Source organism: Melitaea cinxia, chromosome 16, assembly GCF_905220565.1.
Source record: "Melitaea cinxia chromosome 16, ilMelCinx1.1, whole genome shotgun sequence".
Classification (NCBI taxonomy): Eukaryota; Metazoa; Arthropoda; class Insecta; order Lepidoptera; family Nymphalidae; genus Melitaea; species Melitaea cinxia.
In genome coordinates this window covers 106,965-128,151 of record NC_059409.1, presented here as the reverse complement: position 1 = coordinate 128,151, position 21,187 = coordinate 106,965, and the positions used below count along the sequence as shown (strand labels likewise).

General features: G+C 39.0%; 1 protein-coding gene across 1 annotated transcript; it reads left to right on the top strand.

The window, feature by feature from the left end:
* The first annotated feature begins 728 nt into the window (after positions 1–728).
* Positions 729–19,846, top strand: LOC123660767 (RAC serine/threonine-protein kinase). The gene is made up of 4 exons (XM_045595803.1): positions 729–1,297; positions 11,444–11,591; positions 18,081–19,058; positions 19,128–19,846. Exons 1-4 carry the CDS (start codon positions 984–986, stop codon positions 19,200–19,202), a joined length of 1,515 nt encoding a protein of 504 aa, XP_045451759.1. The 5' UTR covers positions 729–983; the 3' UTR covers positions 19,203–19,846.
* The last annotated feature ends 1,341 nt before the right edge of the window (positions 19,847–21,187 follow it).

Here is a 21,187-nt window from a genome sequence, read left to right as displayed (position 1 = left end):
CACAGTCTTTAGATCACATATTTTTTGAATGCTCCGCTTTTAATCTGGAACGCCTCTTATTTATAGCCAACTTGTTATCAACTTCTGGACCAAAAAATGTCCCGCGCAATACACAAGATTTATTGACTAATTTGGATAACTATACTAGTATATTTGAATTTATTTGCAATACTATCAATGATATTTGAAACAGGATCAGGACCTTCATTCATCGGATGTGAAATTTTATTTTGATATTTCAGGCTTCGGCCTATTACAGACTTGGTTTCGACCTCGCCTATCACTTATAGACAAAGAAGAGTAGACGAAAATATGAAATTTCAGACTTGGTTTCGGCCTTACTCTACCAGTCATCGAATCAGAAGAACAATAAAGTTACTTCAGACTTGGCTCCGGCCTTTTGATATATCAGAACGAAACTTACAAATTCAGACTAGGCTGTATGGATTATAGTCCTTTGCCTTTCCCTATTGGGGATAAATTTTAAAACAACAACATAAGACTTTAAAGCAATATTTATTATGTCAAAAGATTTGTAGGAAAACGGAACGTAATGAAAAAAAAAAAAGAAACAACGCCATTTATTCGCCTGGCGGCAGACATACAGAACTAATTTGTCAAAATAGGTTATTAAGCAGCTAAATAAATTGACGTATTTGTAACATTTATCCAATCGGATTTCTCTTTCTAACACATGGTATTGTTCGTATAAACTAGCGCTCATTGTTTTGCATCAAGTGTCACTTTTAAATTTTATCACATCACTACCGCGAGGCTACGTCGCTAATTCGTGTCGTTTTCAATACTGAAAAACATTACAATCAGCGTATTATCGCATTCGCAAAGCGAAAAATGTTTAGTATTCGCATTTGTAGTGCAATCCAGCATAGGTGAAACACGCGCGTTGTGTGTCAGAAGATAAACGTGGTAGTAGTGTGGTGGTCAGTGACGATTTGTTATCAAACAGTTCGTCACAGCAAGGGATGGCGGAGGGGCGGCTGGCGATGGCGGAGGCGGCGCCCGGATCCATCGTGAAGGAGGGCTGGCTGCTGAAGCGCGGCGAGCACATCCGCAACTGGCGCGACCGCTACTTCATCCTCTTCGACAATGGTGACTTGGTCGGGTTCAAGACGCAGCCCGAGCGCAACAACTACCGCGACCCGCTCAACAAGTTCACGGTGCGCGACTGCCAGATAATGGCCGTAGACAAGCCGCGCCCGTACGTGTTCACCATCCGCGGTCTTCAGTGGACCACGGTCATCGAACGAAACTTTGCAGTCGATACAGAGAAGGAACGGTCAGTACGCCCCCGATCGCGGTTTTACCGTAAGCTAACATTTGTTTATTATTTCAAAAACGTCAACAAGCAGTTGTTAACAAAGTAAAATTTCTTAGTTTTTCATAAAATAGCGAGCCAAGTTATTTTTCAAGTTTTGGAATTCTCAAGTAAATATAGGAAGGTGTATTGACCAGCTGCTCACTTGTGTCAGTGCTCTGAGCTGGGTTTGACACAAGGACGTAGCGAGTCCAAAGTCCACACATTTGTTTATTTACATTGAGACTGTATACTCACAGGCCTGACTCAGCAACCTCTTGAGAAATTGCAATGTTTTTATGAATTGCTTTTTTTGTTTCTTTTCTACATTTGCTTTACTTTTATTGGTTAAATATTGAACAATTGAGAGGTTTCATGTTACAATTATGAATATTTTATCAAGTTTCTCCAAATAATTAAGAAGAAAAATTGTGCTGTGCACTCAAATAACAAACAATGAAAATAAAACAAGTTGTTCACTTTCAATGCCCTGTAGTTGTCTAGACATAGGCAGTGACCTGGAGTGCTAATAGCATTTGATGCTGTCACTATTTAGGTCTAACTATACGTCTAGAAATTTCAAAAAATACAAAATTTTATATTATTAGTATTTTTGCTCATATGATCATCCATCATCTATATGGATTGTTTTATGTCTGTTTGTATTATTTCAGTAAATTCACTGATGTTTCTGTTACTTGGTAAAAGTATCTAAAAAATCCTGCTTGGCTTTTGACTGCAGAGGTTCCTTTTCCCTTGTTCATTATCCTTAAATTGAGGATTTTTGATTTTCCCTAAATAGGAGGTTAGGTCATAATGAAAGAGCAACTCAGTTGTCAAATAAATGTTTTATTGCACTAAAAATAATATGCGGCAAACTAGTATGAACAAAATCAATATACCTTCAATGGAAAAATATTGCTAGGCAGCTGAACTTGGTCGGTCAGTCGGTCGGTCGGTCGAACTTCCAGTAGTTAGCCAGTATTCACTGGACACTGAAATTATATCGTTTAGCCATTGTTTCCTTGGTCATCATCATCTTCCTGCCCTTATCCCACTTATGTAGGGTCGGCACAACATGATACTCTAATTCCCAAGCTCATGTTGTAATGTGATTTGGCTTGTATATTTTACGACCGGCCGCCTGCCTGACATCAACCCTCCTTGGGAAATTTGAGGTAAGAAGAAGGATAGGTGAGAAGGATTTATGTGAGAGAAGGATCTGGGGTTACGGATACCAGTGCCACGGATCACGGGGAGGCGTGTGTGACACTAGCAGCTAGAGTAGTCCGGGGTCGCGTACCCGTAGCGGTTCCAACCAGTTATCGGATAGATATCTAGTGGCCCCACCCTCTTTCCTTGCCATTGTTTCCTTGGTCTACCTATATTTCTTTTTCCCAGTGGACCCGAACATATTGTGGTTCTTAGGGACCATTTTTTATCTGTATTTCTAGCAATGTGTCCTGCCCACTGCCATTTCAGTTTTAATGCATGTTTAAGAGCATCGGTCAGTTTAGTTTTTTGTCTTGTATCTTTATTGTTAGTTTTTTGTATCTTTTTTAGTCTTAGGATACTTCTCTCCATTGCATGTTGTGTTGACAGTAGATTGTTTCTAACTTTGTTTGTGGACACCCAGGTTTGACACGTGTAAGTGAGACATGGTAGGATACATGTTTCTTTCAGTATATCTTTTCGTGCCCAAAAGTTCTTCCACGAGATCGAAATCCTTCTTTCTACTTCTTCCTTGTTACTGTTTGTGTTGAATGAAATCTGTTTTCCCAGATATATATACTCTTTAACAAAGTCAATTTGGGTTTTTTCTAATTGGATTGGTTTCTGGAGACTGTTTGACATCATTTTATTTTCGCCGTTTATGTGTAGACTGTTTAATTTCATTGCTGTTCATTGTCAGACCTGTTAGTTTGCTTTCTTTATTAAGATTTGGCAAAGACTACTATGTCATCAGCAAATCTTAAATGGCTCAGGTGTTTACCATTTAACCATATGCCTTTGTTTGTCCAGTCCAGTCCTTGGAGTATCCCTTGTAGTACTGCTATGAATAGTTTGTGAGACAGGGGGTCTCCTTGCCCTACTCCTCTATTTATTGCAAAATCTTCTCCCATTTTCTCCAGTTTCACTTTACTAGTACTATTAGAATAGATATTTTTGATAATATTGATATATTTTGCTTCTACGTTGCAAGCTTGTAACGTTTTCCAAATGGAACTCTAGTTGATTGTGTCAAAGGCTTTTTTTTTCAGTAATCAATGAAGCCTATATAAAGAGATTGAATAAATTCTTTAAATTTCTGTATCAGTTGTTCTAGTATATTGCTTGTAAGTTGTCAGTAGTGTAAAAACCTGCCTCTCTTCTATTTTTATTGAAATTCCAGAAGCATAGCTGAGAGTATTTTATAAATGTTTGTTAGTAAATTACTGGGTCTATATTGGCTGATATCTTTAGGATTACCCTTTTTTATAAAGCAGTATTATTTCCGACTTTCACCACTGTAGGGGAACTTTTTCTCGAATGAGTACCATGTTGAATAATTCTGTTAAAAAAGGCAATAGTAAAGAAGCCCCCTATCTTAAAAGCTACTTTATCTATCACGCTTCTAAAATGAAAATATAAGTACACAAAAGTATGAAATTATTTATTAAATTAAATTTTAATCTATACCAATACATTAAAAAAACTAATGACATTAAAATTATTTAAATATCAATCATTTCTAGTAATTAGTAGTATTTAGTTTTGAAATAAATTGGGACTTTCCCAAATAACAAAACGTCAAGGAAATAATACCAGCACATGCTTTGTCAGTGTTATGTAAACATGTGTGGTCGGTTGCCTTGTTTGTGCAATAGCTGTGACTGACTTGTTTACAGTCACAAATGTAGGCCGCACTAGTGTGTAATGGTCTCATTAAAACACATTCATTGTCATCTTTGAGATGCCCTTCCTCTAGTTAATGTGTTATTCCAATCAATTTAATTCCTGTCCTACTTAGAACTAGACAATAGATAACTTTATCTGAGTTGCAACTTTCGCTTGTCAAAGTAGGCATCAAAAGCAGTTGAACTATTCTTTTACAGAATATAATTAACTGAGGTAGGACACGGCAGAAAATTTCCTGTTTAAAATATGTAAGTTACAAGGTACTACCCCAATTGGGGTGCCTTGAACTTACAGAAGGCCACTATAAAATAATACTGTTTTTAAGCAGTGTTGTGTTGCTGTTGGTGAGTAAGGTGACCAGAGCTTTTGAGGGAATTGAAGATAGGGTCGGCAAGGCGATTTCGATGCTTCTGGTGTTGCAGGTGTCTATAAGCTACGGTAATTGCTTACCATTAGGTGAGACGTACGCTTGTTTGCCGACCTAGTGATATATAAAAAAAACAGCTGACCTGGCAAACCTTATAACCCAATATTTTTTTATTCTGTAATAAAAATATTGCATTAATTAATCAAAATAAAATATGGCTTATATTTTAAGTTGCACAAAGTTAATCTGTGCAAAAGCTCATTAAAATTGGTCCAGTAGATAAGGAGATTAAGCCGAATAGGAGATTAGCCCGGAAAAACAATGTGAGAATACTATTAATCATTATAAATTAAGTCAAGTACCCTAGGATTTAGTGTTCCTTATCTGCATCATCATCATTCCAGCCTATTGCACTCCACTGCTGGACATAGGCCTCCACAAGTTCGCGCCAAAAATGCGTGAACTCATGTTTTGCCCATAGTCACCACGCTGGGCAGGCGGGTTGGTGACCGCAGGGCTGGCTTTGTCGCACTGAAGACGCTGTTGCCTGTCTTCGGCCTGTGTGTTTCAAAGCCAGCGGTTAGATGGTTATCCCGCCAACCTTATCCCTTAGCCGCCTCTTACGACACCCACGGGAAGAGAGGGGGTGGCTATATTCTTTGGTGCCGTAGCCACACAACACAGTAGTTCCTTATATTGTGACCAAGTTAACGTTGCTGGATAACACTGGGTACGTTACCGAAGTTTATACCTAACCTAATGTTAAGATGTCGCAATTTTTAATTGATTGATGCTTTTGCTACCATGACGTTTTTGTTGCTTTTTTTATAGATATATATTTTTTTGACGTTCATTAAGTGTGTAATTACCTCATGGCGAAATAAATAATTTCATTTAATATCTTGAATGATTACAGCGCCAAAAACAAAATAATAAGATATATGAATTGTTTACATTTATTAGTAACTCCACTTCTAGACTGCATCAAGATACACCCACACCGGATTTTAAGTTAAAATAATTTATTTTCCTTTATAACAACAACAAAATTGGTCAGTTACAGTTTTGTTATTTGTTTGTTTAGATTCGACGTTTTGTTTTTGTGAACTTTTTTGCCCCCATTTACCAAGAAAGGCTATAGAATATTTTTCTCATATCAACGTAGGTAAAATCGCAGTACACAGCTAGTTTTATTAATATTTATAGTCTCCAACTTGTTTTGACACGGTTGTTGGATCAGATAGTTATAGAAGATGAGATCAGATGGTAGGAGAAGATGTGTAAAACTTTAGGCTCTGTTGCTAGTTACACTATACTACAACTATGCTGCTAGCAGTCATAATATTGGCTGATATTTTCTATACAATTGTCGCCTTCGTACATTTTTGTTTCGATCTTGGTTATCACATGATTGGCACATGACGACTATTTTTGGCCATCCACTTTAGCTACTCCTTGTAACAAAAGAGTTCGAATTTCATCAATTTTATAACTTGTATTTTGCTGCCTCGGAGCCCTTCGCTTGAGCTCAAACAAACGCATTGGGTTGAGCTCACAGCGGCACCGTGGCAAACTTATAGACGCGACGGTTTATGGTCGTAGCCATCTCATCTACGACAAATTTTTCAAAGCAATCGAGCGAAGCGAGCGAGTAACTTTAACATTGATACGTCACAAGCAACATTTTCGACTGTAGCCATTCAATAATGTCTTGTATGCCAGATGAAGTTTGTGTGTGCTTTGTCAAGTTCTCGAGAATGATAAGATGCATTATATAAAACAATAACTGCGGTCTCATCCAATTTAGGTAAATCGTCTTGGAACCAATTTTGAAACCCTGGCGCCCATATCGATCTTCCTACAAATCTTCCGCTTGGCGTCAGTGAAAAAACGTATATATAACGTATACATAGCGTGGTTTTATAGGATACGTACAGATTTATTTATAAAAAAAGTATAAAAAAGGAAATACAAAACAAGACATAGACTGTTAATCAGAATGTTTGAATAAAACAATTCTTCTTTCTCTAAACCATGAAGATTTCCTGCTATCTTTGGAATATCTAAAGTCATACACTACATTTTATACTTATTTACTTTTTATACTATACTCATAGGCATACTCCCGCCGCCGTGGCCGGCCGGAACCGCCGCAAACGCTACGTCCCGCAATTTTCAAATCTGTAATATTTTAAATTCATTTAAATCATATGCTGCAAAGGCTATATAGATCTATATTAAATGAACAATGTATTTAAGATATTTAATTAGATAAGGATTAATGCTGTATTGGTTAGGTTTAAAGATTATTTATTCTCATAAAGACAAATAATATCACTTACATGAGAACATAATTTAAAACATAAACAAACAATTAACAGAACATTCGTTGTCGTACTTACATTTTTCAATTGTAAAAATAATACACAAATAAATCACTGAACACAACCCAACCAGATACCCCGAATCAACAACACCACGACTTGAAACTAACTACATATTATATATTCCATTCTACATATGTACATACTTAAACAGATATTTTTGTAACAATATAATTATACAGTCGCTTTTTAAATAGATTGAATGACTCAATATTTTTTATGTGTGAGGGTAATTTGTTGTAAAGACGCGCACCGTCATAAGTTATTGCAGTTTGACCGAACTTGGTACGGGTTCTAGGCAAAACAATGAGACTTGCGCGTCTAGTGCAGGGGCGCCCAACCTTTTTGCTGCTATTAAATTGTAGTTCGGTATGGACGTTTTTATTAATAGTTTTATGTATGAAAGTGCAGGTGCTGTAATTATATAATTGTTTTATGCTCATTAACTTAGTTTCGCGATAGATTTTTTCAGTTGATGTTCGAAATTTAAAATTGAATAACATTTTTAATATTTTATTTTGTATTACTTGTAGTTTTTCCAATCGTGTTTTGGCAGTACTTCCCCAGATTTCGATTAAATATAATAAATGTGGTTTTATTAGGGAATTATAAATCGTGAAACGTAGTTTACGTGGTATACACCTAACATTAGTCCGTAAGGAAGCATGAAGTGATATCAATTTACTTATCAAGTGATTAATGTGAACGTTCCATGTTAAATAAGTATCCATGTGTAAGCCAAGATATCTTTCATGAGTTTTTTCTTGTAAAGGTCTGTTATTTATTGTGAGAGGTGTGTAATTTGGTATTAGTTTGTTTTTAGCTTTGAATAGTATATAACTAGTTTTAGAAATGTTAATAGTCAAAAGATTGTACTGAAGCCACTCATGAAGGACATCGAGATCGTATTGGGCCTGAGCTATAAGATCGTGAATTGACGAACCAAAGTAAAAAAGGCATGTGTCGTCAGCGTAGAGAGTGATATTACCGTTTAAGCCAAGTTCATGCATGTTATTAATATAGACTAAGAAGAGCAGAGGGCCTAGTATTGATCCTTGTGGAACTCCATAAGACATAGGTAGTGGGGGACATTGGGAGTTACAATCAATTTTTACTATCTGTAATCTGTTCTCAAGGTACGATTCAAACATCTTTAAAGCTTTACCGACAATACCAATGGCTTCCAGTTTCTTTAACAGCAATTTGTGACTAACGGTGTCAAAAGCCTTTTTTAAATCAATGAATACTCCCAGTACAATGTTTTTTTTATCAATATTATGTTTAATTTTGGTTACCAGATCAATTGTTGCTGTGAGTGTGTTACTTTTAGGCCGAAATCCATACTGCCGGTCAAAAAAGAAATTTATAGAATTTAAGTAGTTCAGTAGCCGTGTATGTAGAACTTTTTCAAATATTTTTGATAATATTGGCAAAACAGAGATTGGTCTATAATTTCCGGGGTCTGTTTTTGTTCCTGATTTATAAATAGGTGTAACTTTAGCTATTTTGAGTGAGTCTGGAAACGATCCGTCCTGTAAAAGTTTGTTAAAGCTAATTGTTAATTGATTTTTTGTTAATTCTTTAACACATTTGATTACTTTTGTACTGACGCCGTCCACACCGACACTACTATTTGATTCAAGTTTGTTAATGATGTTAAGGATTTCCCTTTCAGTACATGGTTCAAAGTCATTCATCTGAGAGTATCGTAAAGTTGGTTTTGGCAATGCGTGAATATAATTATTATGGAAATTTACAGGAATCTCATTCGCTAAACATGCCCCTATGGTAGCAAAAAAGTTATTAAATATCTTACATATTTCATTAGAATCAGTGACTTCTACTGAATCAACAATAAGTTTTGAAGGAGCGCACCTCTGCTTTAATTTATTATTCGCCAAGGTATTCAGCATGTTCCACAATTTTTTAGGAGTTCCACTGTGTTTTTCAAATTCTTTCTCATAATATAACTTTTTTGTTGTTCGGATCAGATTGATTACCTTTTTTCTTTTGGTGTCAAACTTTTCTTTTAGGTTTTCGTCGTCTGGGTTCTTCTTTAGTTCTGTCCACATTTGGTTTCTTTCATTGATTTCTGCTATTATGTTTCTGTCTATCCATTCCTTTTGCGGTTCATTGACAATTTTCGTCTTTATAACTTTGTGCTCTATTGTTAGTTTTTTAATTAGTTTCTCCAATTTTGTAAAATCATCGCTTAATTCCCGCATTCCAGATTTTTCCATTGATTCAAAAAGTTCCTTGTAATTGATGGCTTCGTATTGATAACGTTTCCTGGTAGGTGGTTTTATTTTCTTGATTTCCACGTATAGTTGTTTGTGATCAGATAAAGATGAGTTGATGGTTATCACATGAAAGTTATCTTTCTTTAAGTTGGTGCTTATATGGTCTAAGAGGGATTGGTTTGGTTTTAATTGGTTAAAATCGCTTCGCAAATTAGCCATTATTTGTCGTAAAAAGTAAATGACAAAAAAATGTTATTGTGGGATATCCATAAGAGATAGACATATACCATAGCAGAGTTTTCTGTAGACCTTTTCAATGTGTACAATACTTAGTACATTATTTTGATAAATCTCGTAGGGTTCAGCCTGCGTTTGCAATGTAAGCGGAAAAAATGTAATTATTTACGACATCACATTAGAAACCTCAAAAATAACAGTATTTCTCCACTATTTAATGGATGTTATTAGACATATAAACCTTCCTCTTTAATCACTCTATCTATTAAAAAAAACCGCATCAAAATCCGTTGCGAAGTTTTAAAGATTTAAGCATACATAGGGACAGAGAAAGCAACAGCTTGTTTTATACTATGTAGTGATTATTAGGATTATTAGGGATAATGTTTTTATTTATAATTGAATTTGACGTCATTAGTAATTTACTAAAGTGTATTTAATTAATGTATCAATTTATAATAAATAATGTGTAATATAAAATAATATTTCAAATTAAGTAAAAATGTCGTACACCGTAAAGACATGAATTCCTATTGAACTTGGTATTGTCTGGGCAATTTCATTATATGACCTATTACAATCAATCTTTACATGATTTAAACAAATGGTATATAATTTTCTTTTCTGTACATTGCAAACGGCGCGTAGTACCCTTAGCTACAGTAAACATGTCCGACATCACTCACGCAAACAATATCATCTACTTCACTCACTAAAACACGTGCTACGCGCAGGTAGTCGCCAAGACAACTGTGTGTCCATGGAATTAGTTAACTACAGCTATTGTGTGAAACGGACTCTATGTTGATTACGCTATTCCAATAGCGCAGTAAAAATTTTCGATATTCGTTTGTTTAAGAACAGACTAGATATATGTAGGCAGTTCATCTTTTTTAATTTTGTTTGAATCTGTTAATGTTCTTTACCTGAGTGTGTTCAAACCGGAAAGCTTACCCTTCCGAGTATTCTGTTTTTGTACGTATGTGCTAATGTCTGAGATTTCGAGCTTGATTTGCATATTATTTTCGTTTGTAAGTGGTCCCTATGGTGATAAACAACGGAACTTGTTATTTTGATTGTTGCCTCTATTTTTTCAAAGCTTCTCTTCGAATCTAACATTGTCAAAACCAACTTAAAAGATGTAGACCTCAACAAATTACAATAGTTCTTTGTGACCTGCTAGACGACAATAAGTTTGATGTGAGTGTATCAAGTGGATTTAGGAAAGCTCCAGTGAAAGCTTTCTTCTATTAGCTTTTTAACTTACATTCAGGCCCTGGATGTAAATGATCAGTATTGAGTTGTTTCAGACACTTTTGGTAGATGATGTCGACTAGACATACATGTGTATGCTAGATGTACATGCGCATTTGCAAGACCCCAAGTTTGTTTTGTTATTGTGTTACAAGAACTCTTTCCTTCTTTCACTGTGTTGTCGTGCAATGATTCATGCATCTATCCAGGCGCATTAGTTGTATTTCTGTTTAACCCATTTTTATTACGCCCTATGAATCACTTATTCCATTCGTTTACAATGTGTCAGCAATAGTGAGTTCTATGTTATTGGGAAATATAGATTTTCTCCCAGTGTTGACGTGTTAGCACAACGGTCACAGCACTGGCTTGTGGGTTTTGCACTAGCGGTTGCGGGTTCAATCCCCGCTTATAGCATACATTTGTATTGGCCATAAATGTGTCTCGTGGCCTAGGCGTTTGTGCTTTTTTTTTGTTTTCTTCACTTACCATCAGGTGAGATCGCAGTCAAGCGCTAGTCTATACATTAAAAAATTTTTTGTGTGTTTCCGGACCTAAGACACAAAAGTAAATCCTGGTGGATGCTGTAGAGTGTGGACTTTAGAAAATATTAAAAATATTGTTCGATAACATAGTTTAAGAGCTGGGTCCTTATATTTGTGTATTTTTATTATATGTAGGCCCTTAAATCGCTTAGACATTGCTTGCGTAAGTGTGAAGTGTAAGGAGCGAGGCGTGTTGGTTGCAGCGAGGAGTGGGTGGCCGCCATCCGCTACGTGTCGTCGCAGCTGAGCGGCGGCGCGGGCGCGGGCCCGGCGCCGGCGCCGCCGCCCGCCGACGCCGACGACCGCGACATCGCGCAGCTCGGCACCAGCTTCCGCGACCCGCGCCGCATCGTGAGTACTCGCCTTGTTTTACTGGAGGAAAATCCATCATGCACCGGAGGGTTATGTCAGACCCCTACTGACTAAAAACCACCACGTGTGAGTCATCCGCCTGGGTGGGGCGAGATGGGGTCGCGCTAGCATTCGCCACCTCGCCCGGCTCGTGAGTACTCGCCTAGCCTAACTGCGCCAGGCGCGCCTTCTGCGAAGACTGCGCACGTAGTCGGGATATGAGAAAATACTCGATTTCTACAAGAATCTATATCGATTTGTACTTTAAATAAAAGTGTAACGCGGTCTAACAAAAAGTCGGCCGAAAAATTCAAATCCAAAATTCCAAATGAAATCGACAGTTTTATTAATCGGTTAGATTAATCGGTTTATTTTACAAAGAAAACTAGCCGCTGCCTCGCGGTTTCATAAGCATTAATTTGAGGAAAAACGAACTTAAATGTTTTTAAACAATTACTGTTCAACTCGGGCGACTAACAATAACAAAGCGCGCAACCGACGCGGCGTCGTTTCATTTGATTTTACATTATCTCCTAAATTATGCGACCAAATTATAAAAAATTCTATAAAAGACAATGTTTATCTTCATAAAATTGCCTTGTTGATGAAGTGTTTTTCATCACTAAGAATTCACACGCCTGGCTAATATCGCAATAAAATCATCTTTTCATTTTTTGTGATCATTTATTCGTTGCAAAGTTATTTTAAAACTACGACATCTTCTGAAATATTCATTGTAATCGAATGACGTCAACGACAACTTTGTGCAAAAAATAAGTACTTGTGATGAATAACGTGTTTATTTGGATAAGGATTAGCGTGTCTATAGAACCTACGCAAATAATGCATTATTTTAGAACAAATTCGATTACCATAAAAATGGTTATAATTAGTTAACTTTAGAATATAGACATATGATGTCGCGGACTTCTTTGTACAACTTTTAATGGTGATCAATTCCATCACACTTAATTTTGGTCAACTTTAACCGTTTACGCAGCGCACTCAGAAATTGTTATTCCCGTTTTCGTAACATTTCTTATTAATGCTCAGCTCTTATTGGTCGAATCGTGATGTTATATAGCCTAGAGTATTCCTCTATAAATGGACAAACTAATATTTCAATTCGAACCAGCAGTTCCTGAGATTAGCGCGTTTAAATAGACATACAAACTGTTCCGCTTTATAATAATCGATTATTTATTAATCAAATTTTTTTTCAAGTAACATCCGTAACATATATGCTGCTTTTGAATTTTTTCTTTAATTTACGGATCGGCGAACTATTGGCCAGGAGCCTGTCTGTGGGGATGCCGCTCTGAAACGAAGACGAAGAGAAAACGTACTATTAACACTGTTCTCAAGGGGTCGTCCATTTCTCGCGCGAGGCTCGAAAGGGGCTTCGGAAACTTTAGAAAATATCACAAGCAGCAGTGGGGGCTATAATTAGATATCACGTGTATTTATTTTACGTTAAACGTGCCGTTTCTTAACCTTAAAAATAATAAACACGTTTGCATTCTTTGTTTAAAAATTGTTGTCACGAAGCTTAATTTTCAAAATTTAATTATATTATACCTGTATTTAAAGAATATTCGGAAATTTTCAGACTTTTCACTAAATTACGTGGGTAAGGGGTAGTTTAAAACTTCACCATAGTTGCTAAAAACATCACGTGATTAACGGAAGACCCCCAAGCATCGTTGTGTTTCTGTAGTGAGTGCTCTGCTCAGTGGTGGCCAGACCGCCTGGGGAGGGTCGAGGGTGGGGTCGGCGACACGCTGTAAGCCTCTGGTGTGGCAGCCGTCGATAGGCTACGGTAACCGTTTACCATCAGGTGCACCGTACGCTTGTCTGCCAATCTAGTCGTATATAAAAAAAAAGCTATGCGATGTATGATCTATGCTACCGTCTAGTTTTGTAAAATCTGTATGGAATGAGCATATGGGGCTATAGGCTCCATGAATACGTTCGCAAACGAGGTGTCTGGGACGACGTCTCTACTAATAGCGTGACGAAACATGAAGAGTAGATTTATTTTATATCTCTTATAAATGTAAAAAGAATATATATTATTGTATATTCTCTGTTTAATCACAAAATGATTTATGGGGGGGGGGAGCTTTTGTGGCGTAATATTTTGAAGTAGGTAACTGAACGTGTAAGTTATAAATAGCGTGACAAACGGGGGGAGGGGTCCAAAACGGCAAAATTCCATGTGACGTAAAATGCTTTATTCGACTAAACACGTGCACAATAGTTCACTTTCCCATTCACAACACGAGAGTATTAAATAGTATCAAACGCTATACAGACGCATTTGATGCTGTTTAATAAAATTTCTTAAATTAGCAGATAATCGCAGCAGCTGGCGCCTGCGTCAGAACACCGTGACGTGTCGCTCTCAGCGGTGTCCACTACAACAAGAAAGTTAACCTCATTTTATAAACGTACTCGTTCGAGTGTCGTGACATGTTTGAAGTGGATTAAGCAGCTATTGTAGTAATATATATTATAGCACCGGTGCTAGTGTGCACTCACTCGTCGCTGACGTGACGCGGGCCGCTGACGAGCGTTGCGTCACGAGCCGCTTCTTCCGGCGGAGGTCGCGGTTAATTCTGTTCGCGTGTCGTCATGTTTGTTTACTCCGCGCCGATCAGCAGAACGGCTCTTAGGACCTGTTTCACTAGTTGTGGGTAACGCTATTTGACGGATGATGATATCCGACAGATAAAAGCTTATGATGTATTATTATTTTTCACATTTGAATTCCGCTGTATTTATGAAATATCTATTCGCAAAAATGCATATAAAAGCTGTAGTTTATTCAGTTAAAACAGATTCGATGGTTAAAAAGAATAATATACCATAAATTTTTATCTGTTGGATACCGTCATCTGTCAAATAGCGTTATCCACAACCGGTGCAACAGGCCCTTGGCGTGCGCTGGAAACCGATGCCGGTGCGACATGTGCACTACAGACTACCCTACTAGTATATTGAAATGCTTGTTTAACTGACTGCTATGATATGATTCATATTTTTTTCTAGTTTATTTATGGGATATAAAGGTAATCGTAAACGACGCGACGGCACCGCGCTGGTTTCGCGGCTGTTGCGTTGGCGGTTGTGGGTTCGATCCCCGCACATGACAAACATTTGTATCGGCCATACAGATGTTTGCCGTGGTTAGGGTGTTTGTGCAGTCCTTGTGGGTCTCCCCACCGGGCCTCGGAGAGCACGTTAAGCCGTCGGTCTCAATTGCTATCATGTACACCTGATAGCGATCGTTACGCATAGTAGGGAATATTTCCGCCAACCCGCCAGCAGCGTGATGGATTAAGCTCTGATCCTTCTCCTACATTGGGAAGAAGTCTATGCCCAGCAGTGGGACATTACAGGCTGAAGCGTAAAAGTAAACAGTCCATATAAATTCGATACAATATTTTATATTGTTTGTATTTATAAGTTTTTAGGGTCGACGTACTCTTGTTCTCGCGATTTTCATACGCTAACAGTAAAACGACTGCCCTCCACAGCCTCCACTAACTGAAAAGTTCCTGACAGTGCAATGGTTAGTTCTTACTTTAAACATAAATGAAATGTTATTAAAATCGTTTAATTATTTTTAGCAGACTTTAAAAAATGAGGAGGTTGTCAATTCCATTTTTTTAAGTATTTGGAACTTATGACTGGGTGGACCGACTTCAATATTATTTTTTTAATCAAAAGGATTTTCGTGTCATTTGGTTCCATTTTAATTAAATTTTTAATTGAGAATTAACGAATAGTTTTTCAGTTATCGCTGATAAGCGTATTTACTTAACTATTTTTTCGACGACTTTCGTTGTATAAATACCATAACTTTTTACTGAGTAGACCGATTTCGATAATTCGTGTTTTAATTACTGTCTTATTAAAAGTCATTGCGTTAATATAGGTACGGTTCTCAATCAACGGCGCAAACAGTAACTCTATAGAAACTCCTAAAACTATAAGTAAGAAATTAGTATTCAAAAATTATAAAAAAGACAAAATATCAAAACTTTAATTTTAAAATAATAAATAATGTTTATGATCAATTTAAAATTACATAAAATACGCTACGCAGACCTTAAAAACTCTCGCAGCTGGCACTCGCCAATCCTCGTCTAACGAGTGGCGTTGCGCAATAGCTCTCGTGCACTTTATTTGATACCTAGTATTTTTAATTGCTTGCAAACCTTATTTACGATCATTTCCTCACAAATTTTCTTCAAACAATGCCATATCACATTAAAAAAAGCTTTAATTTGATATAAAAAAAACCTGAATATACGTCATGTATATAAAAATACAATAAATTATGCACCCGTGGCTTTTCAAACTTTCTATACGTATTGCTGTGATGTGAATGATTGCATTTAATCTAGAAGTAAATGTTTTTTTTTTGGATAATGACTTAAAATCATATTAATTAAAAAGACGCCGCGTTGGCGCAACGGCCATGGATTGTACCTGTTGCGCTGCCGGTTGCGGGTTCGATCCCCGCACATGACAAACATTTGTATTGGTCATACAGGTGTTTGCCATGGTCTGGGTGTTTGTGCAGTCCTTGTTGGTCTCCCCACCGTGCCTCGGAGAGCACGTTAAGCCGTCGGTCCCGGTTGTTATCATGTACACCTGATAGCGATTGTTACTCATAGTAGTTAGTAGTTACTCATATGTCCACTAACCCGCATTGGAGCAGCGTGGTGGATTAAGCTCTGATCCTTCTCCTACATGGGGAAAGAGGCCTATGCCCAGTAGTGGAATATTACAGGCTGAAGCGTAATTAAAAGTGTTTGCGGGCACTTTTTGACTGGCACCCTGTTGTCAGTTTGTCTATTCATAAAGGTTTGTAGAAATTAGTGATTACGTGATGAACGTACTGCTTTTGAAACGAGGTCTCGGACTGTGAGTATGACTGCAATAACAAAAACGTGCGACAGTTGTAGCGAGATGCATGCGATTTTACAACGTCACGTGACCTACTCCTGTTCATAATGAAACGGTTACAAAAACAAATTATTTGATCGACCGCGCTGCGTCGGCCGTCACGTTGTGCTCTGTCGAAACATATTTTGTTTACGGACTAAACGACGTTTAAAAATATTTTTGTCTTCAGTTTATTTACTTAGCTGTAGAACAATATTAATATATACGTGCTTAGGTAAGATATGTGTTAAAACCGTGTTACTAATTCCTACGATCAGCTCGTATTGTCGCGGGTAGGTAGCGGTTGATTAATGCGTAACAAAACATTTTCATGGCGAATTCCGTCATAGCTTAAAATGAAATCTGACATGATTCAAGTTTATGCGTTATCAAGTTATTATGCGTTCTGTGCATCGCGGTATTTAGGTAGCAGGAAAACGCCGTGAGTCAGTTCCGAGAACTTGCGACACGGCGTCGCGAGCCCGGCGCCTCGTGTACGTAAATCGTAATCGTAAATAAATACGACAAAATAGAATGCAAGCCGGGTAACAAATGGCGGATATTGTTAATATTTAATATTGGTAGAGAAATTAAAAAAGAAATCGTAGTTGTCGTGCACGTGTTTGGAATTTTGAATATGGCTAATATCAAAATATCCGTAATATAAAATATGAACAATAAATTGTACGATATGATCCTCGTGTTTTGATGCGCCGGCTCCTCAATAATAACACTGGAGTGTCTTGTGTCAGTCGAAAGTTTAATCGAGTTTGTCTGTATGACGCATACAGGTTCGCTCGTGAATGATAACAGTCTGCGTGGACGGTTCACGCGCTGCCTGCTGTTGCCGTCCGAAGGTGACTGGAAAGTCACCTTCGAAATAAATTATTTACCATTTGTAAACACATTCACGGGCGTGTTTTATAAAACAATAAAACGCGACCGACTTAAAGTTAGTTTGTAGAAATTTCGAAGGCTGTGAAGTAATGACTTAAGCTTGTTTTTCATATTCGTGCCTAGAAATGTATGTTAATAAGATCGTTAAATTGTTGATTAAGCGACGCGTCACCTGTCTGCGGATGGTTGCCATGTGATGTGACAAATAAATAATTTCGAGTTTTTATAACTTATTATAGACACATCTGATTGTAATGTAATCATGTTGGACACATGTCTGTTTCTGATCCGGATGGACCTAGGGATGTCCCCACCGTGCCTCAGACACCACGTAAAGCACCCCCACGTAAGGTCCCTTTGCTTTTAGGGAAACCTAGTAGGTAGTGGGCGTTACACATAGTAGGGAAATTATCCACTACTCGCACAGCTCGGGAACAGCATTGTAGATTAAGTTCAGAGTAAATTCAGTATTTTCTAGGGTAGTTGATTTACATACTTCAGTAAAAAAAAATAGTTCTAACAGTCGGATGTTACCTGTATATGTTATAAGATATTTTAAAAAAAAAATATATATGGTTTGTTAGAACGCATCTGTAGTATTTCATTCGTATTAATGAAGACCATTCGTCTGTGCAGACTTTGGAGAAGTTCGAGTTCGTGAAGGTCCTCGGCAAGGGCACGTTCGGCAAGGTGGTGCTCAGCCGCGAGAAGGGCACGGGCAAGCTGTACGCCATGAAGATCCTCAAGAAGCACCTCATCATCCAGAAGGACGAGGTGGCGCACACCATCACCGAGAACGACGTGCTCAAGAAGACCAAGCACCCGTTCCTCACGGCGCTGCGCTACTCGTTCCAGACGGCGGACCGCGTGTGCTTCGTCATGGAGTACGCCAACGGCGGCGAGCTGTTCTTCCACCTGTCGCGCGTGCGCTCGTTCAGCGAGGAGCGCACGCGCTTCTACGGCGCCGAGATCGTGTCCGCGCTGGGCTACCTGCACTCCGAGGGCATCATCTACCGCGACCTCAAGCTCGAGAACCTGCTGCTCGACAAGGACGGCCACATCAAGATCGCCGACTTCGGGCTCTGCAAGGTCAACATCACGTACGGCCGCACCACCAAGACCTTCTGCGGCACGCCCGAGTACCTGGCGCCCGAGGTGCTGGAGGACACGGACTACGGGCCGGCCGTGGACTGGTGGGGCACGGGCGTGGTGCTGTACGAGATGGTGTGCGGGCGCCTGCCCTTCTACAACCGCGACCACGACGTGCTGTTCTCGCTCATCCTGGAGGAGGAGGTGCGCTTCCCGCGCGCGCTGTCGGCCGCCTGCCGCTCCCTCCTCGCCGCCCTCCTCTGCAAGGAGCCCGCGCGCCGCCTGGGCGCCGGGCCCGGCGACGCGCACGAGATCATGACGCACCCCTTCTTCGCCGCCATCAACTGGGCCGACCTCGTGGCCAAGAAGATCCCGCCGCCCTTCAAGCCGCAGGTGGACTCCGACACCGACACGCGCTACTTCGACTCCGAGTTCACCGGCGAGTCCGTGGAGCTCACGCCGCCCGACGGCGACTCGGGCCTGGCGCGCATCCAGGAGGAGCAGTTCCCGCAGTTCTCGTACCAGGTGCGTGCCCCCCCCCACCCCCCACGACAACACCCCCCACCCCCCACTCACCGCCCGCCCTGTCCGCAGGACATCTGCTCGTCGGCGCACTCCGCGCTGTCGCACCTGTCGCAGCACTCGGCGCTGGCCGACCGCCGCCACTAGCGCCCGGCGACCGGCGACCGGCGACCGGCGGCCGGACGGCGACCGGACGGCGACCGGACGGCGACCGGAACACTCCCGCCGGAGCTCCGAGTGAGGCTCGGCCGGACCCCCCGAGCGCCGCCGCGCCCTGCATTTACTATCCGAGTGTTCATTTACGCAGATTTATCGACTTTAGTTTGAATGTGATCGCTGAGTGATATTTGTATGTAATTTCACCTCACGCTCGACCGCGTCGCGTCCGATCACGTCTCGAAATAAAGTTAGCCGACTATAGACCTAGCGGGTGATTTTCAAAATATTTTTTTTGTAAATAGAAAACGTAAACTTTCCGCGCATGCTTCGAAACACGTGAGTCACGTTTTTTTCTAAAGGAATATTTTTTTTTAATACGCTCCTGACCACTCGTACATATTACTCTCGGTGAGAAAGTATAAGTAACGCTAATCGATTGAAATGTATAACGAAACGCCTGATCGTCGCGAACAGGACGGAGGGGTGGGTCGAGTGTCTTGTTAGCTTTAGGTGATCGCTCGCAACTCGTCCCTCAGAGATAATAATCGACTCGCTCCACTCACCCCCTCCACCCGCAGAGCTCGCCGCGAATATAATATTTTCTTTTGTATATATTAAAGTTAGGATTTAAACTGTGTGTTTTATTTATTGGCCTTCCCTTTACGTTATACATATATCACACTACCACATTTCTTCTACCAATGTTACTTATCTAACTATCTAACTACATTCCATTCTTATATATATTATATTCATCTATACTCATACGTACTATTGCTAAGGGAAAGCAAAGAAAACTCGACAAATATTTTCAAAACGAATTTATTTTTGTTGAAAGCCTTTTAACAAATGTAACTGCAATAGAAAAGTCTCACATCGCTGTCAGCATCACAGCATCACCGGCGACTTCAGGAGATACCCACTGGAAACGAACTTCACCCGTCTGCTTAATGCATGAATATTATTTTATATTTCTTTGAGTATACTTAAAAATAACGAAAAGGTTGCCTGAAAAATCTTTAGGAAAAGGTGAAAGATTTAAGCGTTTTGAAGGGAAACTGGTTAAGGGAACTTAACATTTAATTAACTACAGAAAATATATGTTTGTATAAACTTTTTGAATTGTTATATCTCAAAAACGGTGGCTCTTATGAAAAAAAGTATTTAGACATTTTTTATAGATAATTATCTGATCTACAATTTTTGTCTGATCTAATTTTATGATAAAACTTACCGTTTTGCTGAAAATCGCGAAAAACTCGTTTTTGTGACCTTTGACCCCGAGTAAATTTTTTTGCACGTGCCGGATCGATGAGTACTTTTCACATTTCCTTTATAATAGTGTATTGAACAATCCTACCAATATTCAGCCAAGTCGGAATTTTTGTAACCTTGGAGGTCTAAATTTCTTTGACTCAATAATACTTTTTTAGTTTCAAAGAGAAAATAAAAATTTCAAAATTATTATTCATATTTAGTAAAAAATTATATTATAGTTTTTTTAGAGAAATTTTTCCACAAGGGGGGACATATTTATCTTCATCTATCAGTTAAACATAAGTCCATGTATAGGAAGCAATGCGAATATACGATATGTATACGAGTATATAGGCTTTTATTTAATAAGAAATATTATCATACAGGTTCCACTTTCATTATCACTCGTTCTGTGATTCAGGGATGGCATATTTCGCAGGAGACATACAGCTCACCCGCATGTAGGGTTTATTCCTCTCCTAAGGTTGAGTCCTTCTCGAAATAGTAAGAGTATCAATCGGCTGCCCTGATCTGCTACATAAAATATCGTTCAAAAAATACCGTCACGTAACAATATTTTGTAACGGGTAACATTGTATGACGGACGTAGAGTAGGGAGACTGAAGTGAGGCGAGGAGTGGAGAGGAGGGTAGTTGGCCTCTCTTGGCGAGAGCCACAGAGTACATTATATATACAGGGTGTGACGGGACAATAAG